Genomic DNA, 17,989 nt, shown 5'->3' on the forward strand with positions numbered 1-17,989 from the left:
AATCCCTCGTAATCCAGAGAAAATGCATTTTCAAAAGTGACATGCAACTGTGAGCCAGGGCGCGAGGGCTTCCTCGCCGAGTGAGCGTTGCGCTAATCACCACAGCCCAACAACGGACCGCACGCCGTTAAAACTATCAGGCTTTGCACGCAGGTTTTCTCCGCCGCGTCCCGCAGTTTCCCAGCCGCGCCTGACTCCTGCTTCGGCATTTAGGAGAGATTATGTCCTTGCCCAGAATAAGAGGATTTACTGCGTTCAGGACGGTGAAACTTGGGTGTTTCTGCTCCATTGTTTTTCCATAAATGAACCCTGAGGTAATTAGCAAAACTCAGGTGCGTGTATCCAGATGGCGTACGGTGAAATGTGTTTCTGAATTAACTGCAGGTGTTTGGTGTGGTGTAGAATGTGATAAGAGCAGGGACAAATTGGAACAAGCGCAACACTTTGTAACACCGTAAATGAATTTTATATTATTGCTGAAGGAGTAGAACAGTGAATATATCAGATCCCCTTACAGAATCTGTTTGGGGTACTGTGAAAAAACATACGTTTTGCCCCAGAACCTTTCAGTTTTCACCAGGTTTAGCCAGAACAGGGAAAACAAGAGGAACTATTTCAGAGGAACACACTAAACAAATGTACATTTTCAGTCACAAAACCAGTTATTTCAGTTAAGAAAATGGGAGACACAGTGGCTCTTTCAAACTAAACTAGACTTGCATTATTCACTGTTCAGCCCTGTATACTCTCTATGTCAGTGAGCATGGTAGAGCTGGAATTTGTCTCAACGGATGATGGCATCTAACCCAGGCCTTTGTGGGGTTTTTTTTTTGTACTTTTTTGCAGGCACAGAAGGCCTGGATAGAGAAGACCTTCCAGAAGAGAGAATGCATTCACATATACCCCTGCAAAGAGCCAAACAGGTATGGATAAACGTCAAAGCTTTCTTTATTTTCAACTATTTTTGCCTCATTCATTTTAACAAATTACATTTTATGTAAATTGTATTTTCATATTTAATTCAATTTTCAGACCTACCAATTTACTAAAGTTGGCAAAGTGCAAGAAACATACAAAATATGCACATTGGACTGCAGCCCAACAAAAACATGTAAACCAGGATGTGTAGCTCTGAAAATCTTAATACAGACTAGCAGCAAAACTAACACTTGCTGACATACTAAACTCAGTGCTGATTTTCAACATATTTATGCAGTTTCTTTGCCTTACAATTTCATGTTGAACAATATGCCTATTCCCTATGCCTATCAGCAAAAAAATGCCTTTTATGCTACTAAGAGGAAATAAAAGGTGACACCTTCCTAACACAGTTTCCAAACTCACTCCTGTGAATCTCTTTACAATAGTTGTGGCTGTCATGAGGGGTCTGTCTATACTAGAACTGTCTCATATGAGCGATTTTTGGGTGGGTCTGTGGGTGGACCTGTGAGCAATGAATGGATTTCTAACCTAGAGGATTAGAAACCAACAAACCATGGAAGTACAAATCACCAAGCCATGGGATAGAAATAGAAAAGAAATGCTGGGACTTGCATAGCATGGAGAAAGTCACATGTCAATGGGAGGTATGCGATAAAAGAGTGCCCTGTTAGCTACAGTAGATGGACAGCTGGTGTGTGGAAGCATGCATTTGCCACAAAGCTACTACATGGTGAATAGAGACATTAAGGACCCTCTATTGATTACAAGGGAAAAAAATGGAAAAAGGCATGATATCACCCACGTTCTGTATGTAGAGATAGAAATATACACGCTCCATCTCATCATTGTTTATCCTTCTTCTGCTCATTTTACCTATTTGCTGACGTATGGCTATGTACTTTTTAAGGCTTTATTAAAAAATTGCTGAAAATGCAAAGAAATGAACATATGTGCTTCATTCATGCAATAAAGCATAAAAATAATTGTACTGATCATTTCTTTATAGTTTCTTTTATGGTTCCCTAGAGTATAGCAATGAAAATAGAAATACTTTCTGGAATGTTTTTGCGAGATAACAGAGAGAGAATTTTAAAACGTATATGAAACTTTAAGCAACTCATCAGAAAATGATTCCCTGTTCTCGGAAATCCAACAGGATAGCTCTGTATTTCCTGGACTGGTTGTTGTTAATCAGCTAATGCAGTATTTCAAGAGTAAATCACACAAAAACCACTCTTATGAAGCATTACGTTACATTGTGTTCCTTACTCTGCTGTCAATAAACAGAAAGGCCTGTGCTGGCTGTGACTAAAGCCGCGTTTCCACCAAAATTACCCGGAACTTTCAGTCCCAGGAACTACTTTACCAGGAACTAAAAGGTTCCTTCAGCCAATGGTTGTCTGCGTTTCCACGGGTCTAAAGACGCGAAGATAGGCAATTACCACTGACGTTGTGTCGGTCCATCTGTCATATGATTCTCTATAAACCCATACTACACGAAGTAGCCACATATTTTCTAATAACCGGACAGCCGAGGGTGTTATTCCACTTATATAACGGGTACCAACAATGACTATATATGTACTTTGTATTTTGATTTCATATATCCATCTCAAAACATTCATTAACAGCAGAAAACAGATAGACGAAAATCGGACTTGGTGAGAATTAATTAGTAGTGGTACAGCACCGTTTGCTTTCTTCGAAGTTACTGCTAGCGAGCAGCGACGTGTGCCCTCAGATGAACCATGCACATAAAGAGTCCATGTCTTCCTGGCTTCTTCGAAGGAATTGGAAATGGCAGAAATTGAGAATTACGGCAGTCTAAAAAGCTAAGGAAGATGACTAGAATTAACCAGTTATTTTACCCGGATAAAAAGTGCGGAAGGTGATTTCCAGTTTGCTTGTACTGTATCACCAATGTTAATTATGCAGAACTACCGCACACCTCACATAACTGTACCAAACGTTTTGAGTCAATTACAACGGGCTAACAAAGAAAATCCGGAAGAAAATATTCAGCAACCGAATTAATCCGTTTGAATGTTTTGGTAGCCTACGTAATATGCTGTCCCAGCACGAATGCTTAGCATTTTATAAAACGAATACTAAAGCAAGAAAAGAACAGAAGAGCACACGTTATAATTCCAAGACGTTGACAGGCTATAACCAAAAGTAGGCTACTGCGCCGCATAACATACAAGTTTGATTTGAAGTTTGAAAATAAATTGGTTTTCCGCTGCATATTTTCAAACATGGCGGGTAATGGCGGAAAATAAATACAACACAAATGCTACGAGTACTCGACCAATCAGAAATGTTCAGCGCTGCAAGCTCCACCCAAAAGGTTCCTGTACTTTCGGAAAGTACTACCCCCCGAGCAGGAACGTTTTGGGGGGTAAAACAAAGCCCCCAGAACTAAATTTAGACCCTAGTTCCTGCGGTGGAAACGCGGCTTAAGAGTCCCGAGGGACTTTCGGCCACTGTGAATTCCCCACTCACTACACAAAGTGGATCCAGTTGAGCAGTGTCAAAGCACAATAACTGTCCAGTCTAGCCGGTGGGCTTCAAAGTCAAAAGAAGTGGCAACGTTACACATTTGGGAGAGCACATGTGGTCTGTACCCTCCTGTATTTTAAGAGGGTGCTGCATGACATGTCATGTAATGACATTTGAAGTTATGTAGGTTTAGTTATGTGGAATATTAAAGCATTCCAAGACTGGTAATAAAGAAACAATGGGAATACATTGTAAATAATGTTGTCAAGTGAAGAATCAGGTCTAATTTAGATGTTTATTTCCATTACTCTAGATGCAGTTGTGGTCAGCTGGTGAACCAACATGTGGCCATCCTTCCTGGCTTCACTACAAACAAGAGCTCGGAGGAGAGCAATCAGATTGTGCAGACAGACGCCCCACCAGAGAAATGGTCTGTCGTAAAGCACACACAGGCTTCCCCCACTGATGCCTATGGCATTGTCGAATTCCAGGGGGGTGGACATGTTAACAAGGCCATGGTACGACTCTCAATCATAATCTCCATAAAAGCTCTGGTGATTTCATTGTTAAAAGGCACCTAGGGTTCTTCCATAACTGGTCAATTAACTATATATCTTATCATGAAAACATCTATTATGGCCATCACAAATCTGAATGGGTTTAACTATATAAGTGTAAACTTACACATGACACTTCCTCTCCTCCCCTCTTCCCTCCACTGGACAGTATATAAGGGTGTCCTATGACTCAAAGCCGGATAACCTACTACATCTCATGGTGAAGGACTGGCAGCTGGAGCTGCCCACACTGCTCATATCTGTCCATGGGGGCCTTCAGAACTTTGACCTGCAGCCCAAACTCAAGCAGGTGTTTGGAAAGGGCCTGATCAAGGCTGCCGTCACTACGGGGGCCTGGATATTCACTGGCGGAGTCAGCACTGGTGGGTATCTGTGATCACCATAATCTGTCTTAGCTTTCTGGCAAGGAAATTGGTGTAAGACTAATGGTGTTTTGCACCTGCTTCTTTCCCAAGGGGTGATCCGTCATGTTGGAGATGCCTTGAAGGAACACTCTTCTAAGTCCAGGGGGAAGGTCTGTGCCATAGGAATTGCACCATGGGGGATTGTGGAGAACAAGGAAGATCTCATTGGAAGGGATGTGAGTATGCATTTGTGCAACTGAATTTCAATTAAGGGTTGGTCGGTAGGGGAAATCCTTGTTTCCTCGAACCCAGCTTTGTGTGTGTCTGTTTTTTGTAAATCTTGCTGATAGCTCAGTTGTCAACATATGAACAACACACCATTTCAAAAACAACCAAGGCCTCCATGCAAGGCACACAGTTACATCTTCATACGGTGAAGGTCAAAATTCAGCTTTGTATTAATTGGCCCTAATCCCTGTGTAATGACATTGCAACTATGAAAACAGGTGGAGCATGATAATATTGCGCATAAATATTGTTACATAGTACAGTTCTTGCAACTGAGAATGTGAATGTACACTGTAGTTATATGCTGATCCTGAAGTCATAGTGTAATTATTTCAAGGGAGAATCCAGAGATGAGTTCATTGGAAGACCATGACCGTTGGCCTCTGACCTTCTTTGTTTCTTATAGGTGACCAGACCCTACCAAACAATGTCAAACCCTCTTAGCAAGCTCTCAGTGCTGAACAGCAGTCACTCACATTTCATCCTGGCTGACAACGGTACCTGTGGGAAGTACGGTGCTGAGGTTAAACTTCGACGTCAGCTGGAAAAGCACATCTCCTTGCAAAAAATCAACACCCGTAAGCACCTCACTCTTGTTTCTCATCATGCTTCCATTAGCATGAATTTATCAAATCGGATCAAATTTACTTGTATAGTGCATTTTGCAAGCATCTGTCACAAAACACTTTACAGTGGATCCTGGCCTAAACTTCCACAAGAGGAAGTCCAGGGCAATGGTGGCCAGGACAGATAGGAAGAAACTGTGGAAGGAAGTCAAGTTGTGACAGAAGGGGAGCCAGGTGACAGCTACATTTTTGGCCTAAATATTGAGTCTGATTCCCTTCAAAATGTTAGAAGGGTGTTCCACAGTAGGGGGAGAAAGTTCAACCACCCTTCAGGTTCTTAAAAATTTCTTGGTACCACGAGGGGAGATGGCTGCTTGCAGTCAAAATAGTGATGCTAAAAGGCTTTACCTGAGCCCTTGTGCCATGGATATGTGTGGCATGACCTCCAGACTGGACCAGAGCAGCATGTTTGTGTCTGAAGTTGGGACAGCAGGCAGGTAGTGGGACCTAGAGATTCAGCCGTTCAGGAGTGATGCTCCCTCTAGGGAAGGGTTCTGCAGGAACGTCCTCTTGATAATGTGACCTGTGGGTTTCCCTTTGTCATCCTATGCCTGGGGCAAGCAACAAGGCAGGGACAGCAAAGGGAAGCTCAGCTGTCACCACTGACATCATTTTCCCTTCCCCGCTCCTCTCCCTCAACCCTTTACCTGGCTGAGGGGATGACCTAAATAAACACGGCATGATGTAATGCTCTCTGAAACAGTTACCAAGACAACAGCACCTCTGCAGTTTCACACACACCTGCCCAGGAGGGAGGCTTGTGATGCTTACAGTACATATTCATATTCCATTCTAATAATTTCTGACGATGACATTTTCAAAGACAGTGGTAATACCTCATCAAGGTTTCCCTCAGAAATTTAAGAGCTGAGTACATGCGGTGCATGCCTGTCTCCCGCAGGTCTGGGTCAGGGCGTGCCGCTGGTGTGTCTGATAGTGGAGGGGGGCCCCAACGTGATCTCCATTGCGCTGGAGAGCCTTCGGGAGGACCCGCCCGTCCCCGTGGTGGTGGTGGACGGGAGCGGCCGAGCCTCCGACATCGTCTCCTTTGCCCACAAACACTCGGAGGATGGCGGGTGAGCATGGAATTTGGGCCGCCCCTTCTTTTGCACCCCTTTCGCTGCTATTGCGGTCCTCGGATGTTATTTGGGGGAAACTCCTGAAATTTGCTTGCCAAAATTCCCCTTTTGGTCCTCGGATATTTTAATTATACATGATGCTACACCTGAATAATTTATCTGAGCCAGAAACTCACATATCTGTCTGGTAGCCAGTGCCAGATCTACTTACATAGGTCTGGTGAAGAAAAAATGGTGCAATTCAGAAATTATTTACTCAGTTGATAAAAGAATCAGCTCCACTACCAACCTCAATCACTACTTGTGACAAGGGAAAGGTATTTTATTGGATTTAAAAGCTTCCAAGCCTTCATTACAATATAAAAAGACTTTCGCCTTTTTACAATGCGTAGTATGTATATATTGCATACACTGTACAATAAGTTCTCACTTAGCACTCAGGTTTATGTAGATTTATTATTCTTATTCATTTGCTGGGGACACAACCTAGTGACACGCTGACCTTAGATTTTCTACATTTACACAACTGGACAATTTTATGATGCAGTTCAGGTGAAATATATTTTGTTGAAGGGCACAACAGCAGAAGCCATGGTGTCTCTTCTACGTGATGTTGTAGGTAATGAAGTCTTCCCTTCTGATCTTTACTCAGCATCGTGAGTGAGAATGCTAGAGACCAACTGCTGGTTACCATTCAGAAAACATTCAACTACAACCGCAATCAGGCCCAGCAAATGTTCCTGATGGTCATGGAATGTATGAAGAAGAGAGAACTCGTAAGTAAGGGGTATGTCTAAACCAGGGGAAGATCACTTATTCACTTCTTGTTTCAGGCACCAGCTAAGGCCCAACAGAATGTATTAAAAATGCATTATGAATTACATACAACATTTATATATGAGCCAAGATGACAAAGAAAAATAAGATATTCTGCATTATATATATGTATATAGTTTTGTATATTTACTCATGAGCCAAACCAACAAGTGTTAAGCTGTATTTTAAGTAGCATGTAAAAAACATGACTGCTTTTCAAATGTATTTCTTGCATTGTATCCATCAATAAACCCATGTTTTCACAACCCACATTGTCCTGCATATTCATTTCTGTGGCATCCATCCCATCCTTCATCACTTTCAATTACAAAAGCTTAAATTTGCCTTCCTTACTGCACACTGTTCCCACTAAAATATGGATTGCATTGTTATTGACAGACTGCGCCCATTACAAATCTATGCTCAACAATGTCTCAGAGCAACACTGCTGCAAATGTATTGATATTTGATTTAATTTTCCATGAAATTATTAGTAAATCCTTCATACTGAGCTCATAAACTGTGTAATTGTGTGCTTATCACCAGTAGGTTTGGTCCTCACAGACTTGGTGCTCTTAAGTGATTAAAACTGGGCCCAACGTAACTTTGCAGGGTGGTTGGCTACATGCATTGCTCCATTTCCAAAGCATTTCAATGCTATCGCATTTTGGCTACTGCAGCACATATTCCAAAAATGACCTTTCTGTACAAAGTTCAACCTTCATTCAGCTGGACATAGAGGTACCTTTTGAATGAATTCAATAAAATGTATTATAGTGTGATGCACCTAGTGGTCCCCAGCCCATAAGAGCTAAATGTTGTCATGACCTGTAGAGAATAGACTTTTAAATACTCATGACTAAAATGGGTCCACTTGGGTTTCTGTCATTTGGCATTTCGTTTCAAGTTTAAGAAAAATTTGGTTGCCAGATAGCACATATTAAGCTTCCTTAGCTCACTCCCACATTTACATTACATATATTCATTCAGCAGATGTGTGTCTCAAATGACTTACAAGGCCAATTTGGCAAACAACCCAGAATGCATTGGTAACTACAAGCACCAGGACAGAGTAGACTATCGATATTAAGAACAAAGCAAGTACACAGCCACTTTACTGTATATAATGTTCTTAAGTGAGCTTACATTGAGCACGATTTGATGTGAGATCTAAGGGACGCTGGAAAAGTTCACTGATAAAAAATATTTGGAGAAAAGAATGTATTTGCATTGAGAAAGTAACATTGATTTGTAAGCCAAAGTTAAAGATACTTTAAGGCAATTGGATCCAAGACTATATTAGTTTCCATTCACAGCATGTATGACCTTTTGTATAGTTTATCATAATACAAGCCATTTGCAAAACGAAGAGCCCATGAAGGAGGGACTCCTTCGCAACCAAAAAGAAAACAACGTGCAAATACAGTGCAGTCCTGGAGCCACGAGGCCCTCATTAGCAGTGAATCTGGAGGAAGCTTCTGTAATTACTGGCATGTGATGGCAAATACCAGGATCTATAATAGTGCCATTGACTTCATACCACTTGTGACTGTATTAACATTCTGCTTTACCGCAACAGAGTAAGGACTGTCATGTAAACAGAGAAGCAAATGAGCAAATGAAGCACATGAAGCATCCTTCTGCCTCTTAGTTATAGCTTAATCCTATGTATTTATCATTCATTTATTTTTACTTTTACTCTGGGCAACTAGCAAGAGAAAAAACAAAGAAAAAAATCCATTCATTCATCAGCTCATCCATTTTCATTTTTTTTTCAATCATGCATTTCTTTCCTCATTTACTGAAAATGCCTTGGCTGACTCTCTCACAATGAAATCACAAGACAAACAAAGAAACTCTGCCAGAGGAGTTTCTCTCTCTCTTTGTCCTCTTCTCCGCTTTGATGTAGATAACTGTGTTTCGGATGGGCTCTGAAGGTCAGCAGGACATAGAGATGGCCATTTTGACTGCTTTACTGAAAGGTAAAACCACTGATCTGTTTTTACTTTCAGATGCATATCTGAAAATATATATTTTTGGCTGGTTTAGGAATTCAAGAGCAAAGCATATAAAGTGAGCCTTTAAGAGTAAACTTCGTACCCCCTTGGCAGGGGTTCAGAGGTCATTTGAATGTGTTTTTCAGGCACAAATGCCTCAGCGCCGGACCAACTGAGCCTGGCTTTGGCCTGGAACAGAGTGGACATTGCCCGCAGTCAGATCTTTGTCTATGGACACCACTGGCCTGTAAGTGTGGTCACTTTGACCTTTTGACTCCTACAGTATGTACTGCATATGCTGTTCATTGTTCAATAGAATCACAATAAAATTATTACAACTCTCTCCTCAAAAGAGTTAATGGCTGGAAATTTCCCCACAAACATCTATCTTGACTTGCTATTGGATGCAATTCAATATTTTCATTAAAATACAAAGCGAAAGAGATATACTCTATCATAATCCCTCTGCAACCCTGCACTAAGGCATAGAACAGAAAAGAAAATGTTTCAGAGCAACTCATTTCACCAGTGGCAGTTCTCTGGAAGTCTTCACAGTTAAATTCACAAACATAATTTATATGTACACGAAGAAAAGGCTTGAAATCCCTAAGAATAATTTAATAAAAGGTACATGAAACCCAGGGGAAATTATTGGTTGGGCAATTTGAATAAATGGCTTTTGGGTGCATTCAAATATTTAAAAAATGTTTTAAAAAATAAATAAATAAAACATACTTGTGACACAGAAGAGGCTAAATGGCTGTCATCACAGGGAACATTCTATTTGCTTATAAATTAAGGAAAGGAACATGATCCACCCTCATACACCCTTTCAGCAAAGTATATGTAAAGTGTAGAACCACTATAAATGCCCGATTAGACTGCACCACCTCCCCCCCCCCCCTTGTTCACACAGCCTGCAAGTGCCCTATCCACCGCCACCACTCCAATCCAGGAGCGGCACAAGAGCCCCACCACAGGGCCCCGCACCGGCAAGGGCAAGGTCCGAGGCAAGAAGGGGAAAGGGGGTAAAGCTAAACCAGAACCACCAGAGGAGACTGACCCCAGGAAGCTAGAACTACTCAACTGGGTAAGCAGGAGAACTAGAACCTCAGTCACCCAAACAATATAAGAGAAACATACAGTTTGGCATCAGTTACATTAGCCCCATCTTGCAACAGGAAGGATGGATAACTCTTGCGGTGTCCTTACAGGTAAACTGCCTGGAACGAGCCATGATGGATGCACTGGTGCTGGACAGGGTGGACTTTGTCAAGTTGCTTATTGAAAATGGAGTGAACATCCACCACTTTCTCACCATCCCCCGCCTTGAGGAGCTGTACAACACGGTGAGCCTCTTGAACAGCTGTAACAGCCTCAGCAAGAGTGGTATCTATCTAGAAAACTCAGTTTTGGAGTTTCTTCTTTGGGGCATGTCATTAGCCAACAAGTAAATGGCTACCAGCACATTTTCTACTTAGGAAAATGGTAGGGTGCACCTAAGCTCACTCTCTCTTAAATGGATATAAATTACCATGCATATATGAATTGGTTACCATTTCTAGATAGAGCAATGGGATAGAGATGGGAAAATTAACCTTAAAAACAGTTTAGGTGAACACCAAACTCATGCCAAGTCAATGGCAAATATGTAAATATAAGTATTTACCATGTAAGTAGCACCGACAACCAAACACTATCCCAGGAAATAAAATACTTACAGAAACGCCCTGGGCTCATTGGAGACCAAGCACAGTCTATCCTTTGTGAGTTAGCCTCTGCACACATTCCTGACTGGGCTGTCACAAATTGAGCTCATCAAACGTTTTTACTTCATCTCAAATTTGTTCATAGAAGACTCCATGAGGAACAAATAGGATTACGTTTTAATCATTGCCCAAAAAAGGGAGTACTATAGCAATTTCAGAGAGGGACAGACGGGGGGATCTTTAATTTTAGCCATTGTGCTTATTTATTAACTTGCAAAGCAATGTGAGCATAAACAGAACAAGACTTGAGGAACTGGTTGTGAGTGTCAGCTGTGTACCCTTCTTGAGCATAGCCTGTGGCCCATATGCAAATACTTTGTACAACTTGCATCCATACTGGTTAGTTACTGATGATGAAAGAGCGACATAAATCCAATACTTCAGAGAAATACCACATTTACCTCTGATTATTGTGTACAGTCTGCTGTCTTCACTCACATTCTAGCATTGTACTGTTATAAGGCTTATCTTGAATTCAGTGTGAAAAGGTAATTGTGCATATTATTTTATTACTGAGTTACACTTTTTACAATATTTTAATTACTCATTACAACATTGATGATCTGTTTTGAAGGTTTGTTAGTCTTCATTCGTATTTGCCTTGATACATGTATTATTATGATAATACAGCATTGACATGCTCTTGCATTATTCTGTTTCAACATGAGCTAATTCATTATGTAATGGAGTTTCCCTACAATCCTGTTTTTGTTTTTTTTTTGTTTTTTTTTTCAGAGGCTGGGGCCAATCAATACATTACATTTTGTAGTCAGGGATGTTAAAAAGGTAAGATAATCTCCTCAAGAAACTTGATAATTGTGTGATTCAGAAGTAACATTAGATATATGCAATATTTTATTTATTTATGATGAGATGACATGTTGAGTTTATCTGTGTTTGGTTTTAAAGACAATGGCATACTGCTAATTGCCAAACAGTTCTGTTTAATATTTACTGTTAGACATATCAGGCTTCCAGAAGTCAATAGACTGAAATCCTAGTGTTGGTATGCAATACCTTCCATGACACAATTATAAAGTATGGGGATATCATTGTCTCAAAAATAAATAAATAAATAAATAGCATGTACATTCAAATACAATGAGATCACAAATGTTTTCATAACATAAATGAAATGTAAAATCCACAAATAAATGCAACAGATCCACAAATAAATGCAACAGATCCACAAACAAATGTAGCTGGGTCACAAATAAATGTAACTGTTTTTTTCACTAGTCCAGCCAATCAGATTTTAAGACATCCACTCCTTAACATGCCCTGAAATGGGGAGATGTATAAAAAAAATGTGGTTTCTTTTATTTCTACATGTAAAATATATTTTAAAAATACCCTTTAATGAAAGCTGAGAATCTGCACTTTAACCACATATGAATGGTGATTCAAATTATTTGATTACCAATTATTAAAATTGTGTAGTGTACAGAGCCAAATAAGAAAAATGATATAACTTTGTCCCAGGCATTATGGAGCTCACCGTGCATGATGTGATTGGTGCATCCTAACGGTCTTAAAATCTGACTGGGGACTCAAAAAATCTATCTGAGGATTTATTTGCAAATTGTGCTGCGAGGATTGTCTCCAAAAATCCACAAATAAAAGCAAGCTGTTGAATATGCCCCAGGCAACGCATAAATGCACATCGAGTGATTTTCCAAGAGAGGTTTGTGAGGGCAAAAACATATTTGTGAACCAGTTACATTTACTTGTGAACCAGCTACATTTACTCGTGAACCAATTATTTTATTTGTAAGTTACAAATATTTTTTGTAAGTCATATTTTATTTACGGAATGTTCATGCTATTTGTGATAATGATGCGGGCGCATCATTATCATGAGCGCGCATTTAAGTGCTGAAGCGCATATAATCAGGGGCGCGCCATTTGGCATCAAACCGCTCAAACCCGCCACTTCCGTATTTTTCACTCCCGGACAATTTCCCACATTAAAAATAAACTTCAGCCAACATTCATAATTCACTATACATCTTTTCTCTCATGGCTGTTGAATTTGTGAATTAATACGTGCACAATTAATTCACATGGCATGGAACAGCTGAGAACTGTGTAAACGCTGTTTAAATATAAACTGCTTTCCATTCATTACTCACGCGCAAGTCTGTTTGTCGATTCATCCACTCGCAAACGGCGAGCCAGGGCACGCGCATGGTTATAGGAATAGGCGAACCTATTGTGTTTACCGAAGGGGGGTGTACATTTTGCTTGCATAATTAAGTGACGTGTAGGAATTTTATCGTGGTTTGTCCCTCCACTTAGCGGGAGGCTGAAGTGTTTAAAAGCCTGTCGGTGCGGGACTGTTGGGGAGAGAGGTCTGAATGATGGCTGCGAGTTATTGCACTGAGATTCATGTGTTGCAATGAGTGCAACGGCGACAAGTCTGAACGTGTGTAAATATTTATTAGTTTTTTTTGTTTTGTTTTTGCCATTCTTTACTCCACTGAAAATATTTAATCACTGTAAAAATGAAAAACAATATCAGTTCTGCTGAATTCCTGCCTCTTGAGCCTTCCTACAACCTCCCTTGACCGTGAGACACGGTTAGCCTACGACACTATTTATCTATTTATTTATTCATTCATTTATTTTTGAGACAATAGTACCTGCATAGTAAATAAACTCGGCAGGTGTAAAAATGGCCTCTTTTTTAAGTAATCAGTGGAATATTACATTACATTACATTACATTACAGGCATTTGGCAGACGCTCTTATCCAGAGCGACGTACAACAAAGTGTATAACCATAACCAGGAACAAGTATGACGAAACCCCTATATATATATATATATATATATATATATATATATATATTATATAACATAAAATAGTGTTGCAAATTCCCCAAGCCACAAACTGAATTCTGCCCTTATACAGATAAGATTAAACCCCATCAACAAGTGAAAATCTGTGACCCAAAAAAATTTAAGAGCAACAATCATCTGTCAACATGCAGACATATCCTCTCATAAAGATAAAGTGAGATAAACACTGAAACAGATTTCCAAAAATATGTTCCAGTACTCAGAAATGATGAGGGCTCTGAATGTTGTTTTTTGAGTGTTGTTATAAAACAATGTTCCTGTGATGTCATAGGGAAACCTACCCCCAGATTACCAAATCACCTTGATTGACATTGGGCTGGTGCTGGAGTTCTTAATGGGTGGAGCCTATCGCTGCAACTACACTAGAAAGAGCTTTCGTACTCTCTACAACAATCTGTACGGACTTAAAAGGGTGAGAAGGAACATCCACCATATTCAACTGAAAAGTATCTGTTGTTAGCAAGTTATTTGGCATGATTATATGTATATATGTATATCTTTTTTTTTTTGTTTGTCTCCCTCTTTCTCACAGCCAAAAGCTCTTAAACTCTTGGGAATGGAGGTGAGAGTCACCAAATGTCTTGTTCTGTGCATTGTACATATACATAAATGATGCAAATCATCTGTCACATGCCGTTTTGGTCCTCATCATTCCATGCTTCAAAAGCATTTATAAAATGTTTAGAAAACAACCCCATCTTAATAAATTTTCAAAAGTGTCAGAGAATGATTACAAAGCATTTCACATCTTCACCCACCAGGATGACGACCCCCGTCCGAAGGGCAAGAAGAAAGCGAAGAAGAAGGAGGAGGAGATCGACATCGACGTGGACGACCCCGAGGTCAGCCGGTTCCAGTACCCGTTCCACGAGCTGATGGTGTGGGCAGTGCTGATGAAGCGCCAGAAGATGGCGCTCTTCCTGTGGCAGAGGGGGGAGGAGGCCATGGCCAAGGCCCTGGTGGCCTGCAAACTGTACAAGGCCATGGCTCACGAGTCCTCCCAGAGCGAGCTGGTGGAAGACATCTCCCAGGACCTGGACAATAACTCCAAGTGAGTGGGCCTATTTGCCCGTTAACGTCCTGTTTCCTTTACATGCACCCATCTATACAATAACATCAGACAAGCCAAATTTTGTTAAAGAATGGTTAGGATTTCTTCTAACCCTCTCCTGTTTTACAAAAATGAATTAGCCATTGTTTGTCTCTGAATAAGTGTTATTAAAGGCAACCATGCTTGCATTTGTTTGGCTGTAATGTATAGAACATTTAAAAATATTCAACGTCTTGGTGTAAGCAGCAAAACATTTCAATTAGACTTTTTCGGCTTTGATTCAAAAATTTTCAAATGATTATTTCTTATTTATTTATTTGCTTATTAAATAAAAAAATCAGGCCAAGTTTGAAGGCTTACAGATATGAAGTTTGAATTATTTTGCTTTCATGATTCAAATACAAATCCCAGGGAAATAATTTGGTTGGTTTCTAGAAACATTTATAAGTCAGCCATTTACCACTGGTGTGTGATCAGCACACTGTGTCCCACTAAATACTTTGCCTGGGTTCACTTTAAACTAGTTTATTCCAAATTAACTTTTATTTAGAAATGAGAACATTCAGCATCCAAGGAGACATACAGTACTGTTAAATTATCTTTTTCAACTTCTTAATAAATCACTGAAGAATTGTCTCAGGTATGTTCAGTCCATTTATGAGCAATAAAGAAGTGTCTCCAAGAAGTGTGTCCAATTCTCATATGATGCTCCGCAGAGAATTTGGACAGCTGGCATACGAGCTGTTGGACCAGTCATACAAGCGTGATGAGCAGGTGGCCATGAAGCTGCTGACCTACGAGCTGAAGAACTGGAGCAAATCTACCTGTCTGAAGCTGGCTGTGGCAGCCAAGCACCGTGACTTCATAGCCCACACCTGCAGCCAGATGCTGCTCACTGATATGTGGATGGGCTGTCTGAGGTTTGGAAAGAGCCCCAGCCTAAAGGTATAGAGCTTTAGACCCAGTCCAGCTGAACCTCTCATGTGAAACCAAACAGCATGCTGCTAATACACACAAAAATAACTGACTGTTTAACAATCCTGGTATTTGCTTGGTTATTGTTTACAATAACAAAGGATTGCAATGCAGCAATATTGCCCTCAGACTCAGAAAATGATCTTGCACTATTATAGCTAATTCAGTTATAGCATTATGTATAGTAAGGTTAACTTAATAAAAATATAACAGATACTCATCTCCCACACACCAGTATGAAGTCAGTTTTAGAAATGAATTTTGTTTAAAGGGATGTATATGCTCCACTGTCATGAAGCACCTAACTAAAATGAGGGTAAAGAATTTGGTATCTTTTTTCTTGTAGAACTGTGAATTGTGGAAAAATGATTCCATTCTTGTTCCCAGAATGTGTTTTAAGATGAATGGATTGCACTTTCGGTCTTCTACAATTAGTAGTTTATAGTATTAAAATATTCAAGACTTCACAGCATTATCCACTTATTTCTTCCTCTCCCAGTGTCCAATGAAAGTGAATGATATTTTTAACAAATAGACCAATTGTCTTAACTGACATTAAAGAATCAGTAAGTTATTTTCATGTAGCTTGTATATGGAATCTCAATAAACAGGCTATTGCCTGACTATTTAAAGCTCAGGACAATGGTTCTCAGATGTCAAGATGCCTGCTGCTACTAACTCCCACTGGAAACCTCTCCCATCCATACAGGTGATTCTGGGCATAGTTTTCCCTCCTTCCATCCTATTTTTGGATTTCCGTATTGGTGAGGATGCAACATACCACACCTCAGGGGACCATGAGGAAGGGAAGGACAAGGACGATGACAACAAGTCCAGCAAGGTGTCCACTGTAAGTCTTAAGAACCTCTACCAGGGCCCCACTGAAAGCCACTCCCATTTATAATATACCACCAGTCAGCATGGAAGAGTATACCATAACAATGCTTCATACTTCATGTCTTATGTTTATAACTAATTTTGGCAAAAAACACTTACCAAATGATTAGATAGTAAATTGTAATTGTGAATTGTTAAAGATAGGATGATTTGTAAAGACTCATTTATGGATTGGGAGTCCATGTTTAACTCAATTTCTTGAAAAAGTATGTTTTTTGACAAATGGTGGCATCCTTTTAATATCCTTGTCAATGGCATGCATTGAAGCACCAAGGCTTCAGCACACAGCTGCCTTCATGCAGCACACATTACATAGTACTGCATTATATTCACTTATTAGATGCTCTTATCCAGAGCAGTTCACACAGCTGGACGTATTGCATTGCACATTACCACTGCATACAAAGTTACCTTTTATCAATCATTTTCAGGATGGCAATGTTGATGTGGTGTCCAGAAAAGGCGATGAAGAAGAAGGCAATAAGAAACAGCGAAGAATTCCAATCGGGAACAAGATCTATGAGTTTTACAATGCCCCTTTCACCAAGTTCTGGTTCAACACTGTAAGAGACCCCACGGCTCAAAACACCTGAAATGTGGTTGTGAGAGAATTCATTCATGCTCATCCAAAAATAGGTTGAAATGTGCCATCAATTAACCAAAGGTTCCATTTTTCTACAGAGAAGAGAGTATTGAATCATATGCATTGATTCATATGCAATGGAGTTTTCCAGTCTAGGGTAGTGCCATATGTATGGGGCTTTGTGAAGCCTTGCAAAGCTCTCCCACCTTCAGTACAATGCTTCTGTACACTGGTAACATCTCAATGTTATGACAGAGTCAGTCTATGACTGTGTAATTATTAATTTGTAACTATTGTAATAGGTCTGTTCTCTATTATTTAAACTAGGATCCCTCTACCTAGAAAAGGGATGTCTTTAACTAGAGATACAATGGTATATTGGTCTCAATCTGTGACATGTCTCAATCACATCTTTCCTGGCAGCTATCCTACCTTGTGTACCTGATGCTGTACAATTACATCATCCTGGTCAAGATGGAACGCTGGCCCTCTCTCCAGGAGTGGATTGTCATAGCTTACATCATCACCCTGGGACTGGAGAAAGTCCGACAGGTAGAAGGTCATGTCCTACATAATTACTGCAGGGAAAAACAGTGGGGTACAGTTGTAAATTAGAATTTAATCTCAATGTGGCTTCCTAGCTAGATAATTGCTAAAGGAAAGAAAGATTGAAATTGAATCAAT

At 40.1% G+C, this 17,989-nt stretch overlaps 1 protein-coding gene across 1 annotated transcript in view; it reads left to right on the plus strand.

Annotated features, from left to right (window-relative positions):
* The window catches only part of trpm1a (transient receptor potential cation channel, subfamily M, member 1a), a 36,609-nt gene that overhangs the window by 9,732 nt on the left and 8,888 nt on the right, over positions 1 to 17,989 (plus strand). The window contains exons 2-20 of the mRNA XM_064336343.1: positions 847 to 923; positions 3,755 to 3,959; positions 4,168 to 4,381; positions 4,475 to 4,599; positions 5,058 to 5,229; positions 6,179 to 6,353; positions 7,009 to 7,132; positions 9,082 to 9,154; positions 9,316 to 9,416; positions 10,086 to 10,259; positions 10,384 to 10,518; positions 11,674 to 11,724; positions 14,071 to 14,211; positions 14,332 to 14,361; positions 14,561 to 14,850; positions 15,567 to 15,795; positions 16,535 to 16,666; positions 17,154 to 17,285; positions 17,729 to 17,857. Of these exons, the coding sequence (XP_064192413.1) occupies positions 847 to 923; positions 3,755 to 3,959; positions 4,168 to 4,381; positions 4,475 to 4,599; positions 5,058 to 5,229; positions 6,179 to 6,353; positions 7,009 to 7,132; positions 9,082 to 9,154; positions 9,316 to 9,416; positions 10,086 to 10,259; positions 10,384 to 10,518; positions 11,674 to 11,724; positions 14,071 to 14,211; positions 14,332 to 14,361; positions 14,561 to 14,850; positions 15,567 to 15,795; positions 16,535 to 16,666; positions 17,154 to 17,285; positions 17,729 to 17,857 (2,709 nt within the window). The remainder of the gene's footprint in view (positions 1 to 846; positions 924 to 3,754; positions 3,960 to 4,167; positions 4,382 to 4,474; positions 4,600 to 5,057; positions 5,230 to 6,178; positions 6,354 to 7,008; positions 7,133 to 9,081; positions 9,155 to 9,315; positions 9,417 to 10,085; positions 10,260 to 10,383; positions 10,519 to 11,673; positions 11,725 to 14,070; positions 14,212 to 14,331; positions 14,362 to 14,560; positions 14,851 to 15,566; positions 15,796 to 16,534; positions 16,667 to 17,153; positions 17,286 to 17,728; positions 17,858 to 17,989) is intronic.

Source organism: Anguilla rostrata, chromosome 5, assembly GCF_018555375.3.
Source record: "Anguilla rostrata isolate EN2019 chromosome 5, ASM1855537v3, whole genome shotgun sequence".
In the NCBI taxonomy this organism is placed as follows: domain Eukaryota; kingdom Metazoa; phylum Chordata; class Actinopteri; order Anguilliformes; family Anguillidae; genus Anguilla; species Anguilla rostrata.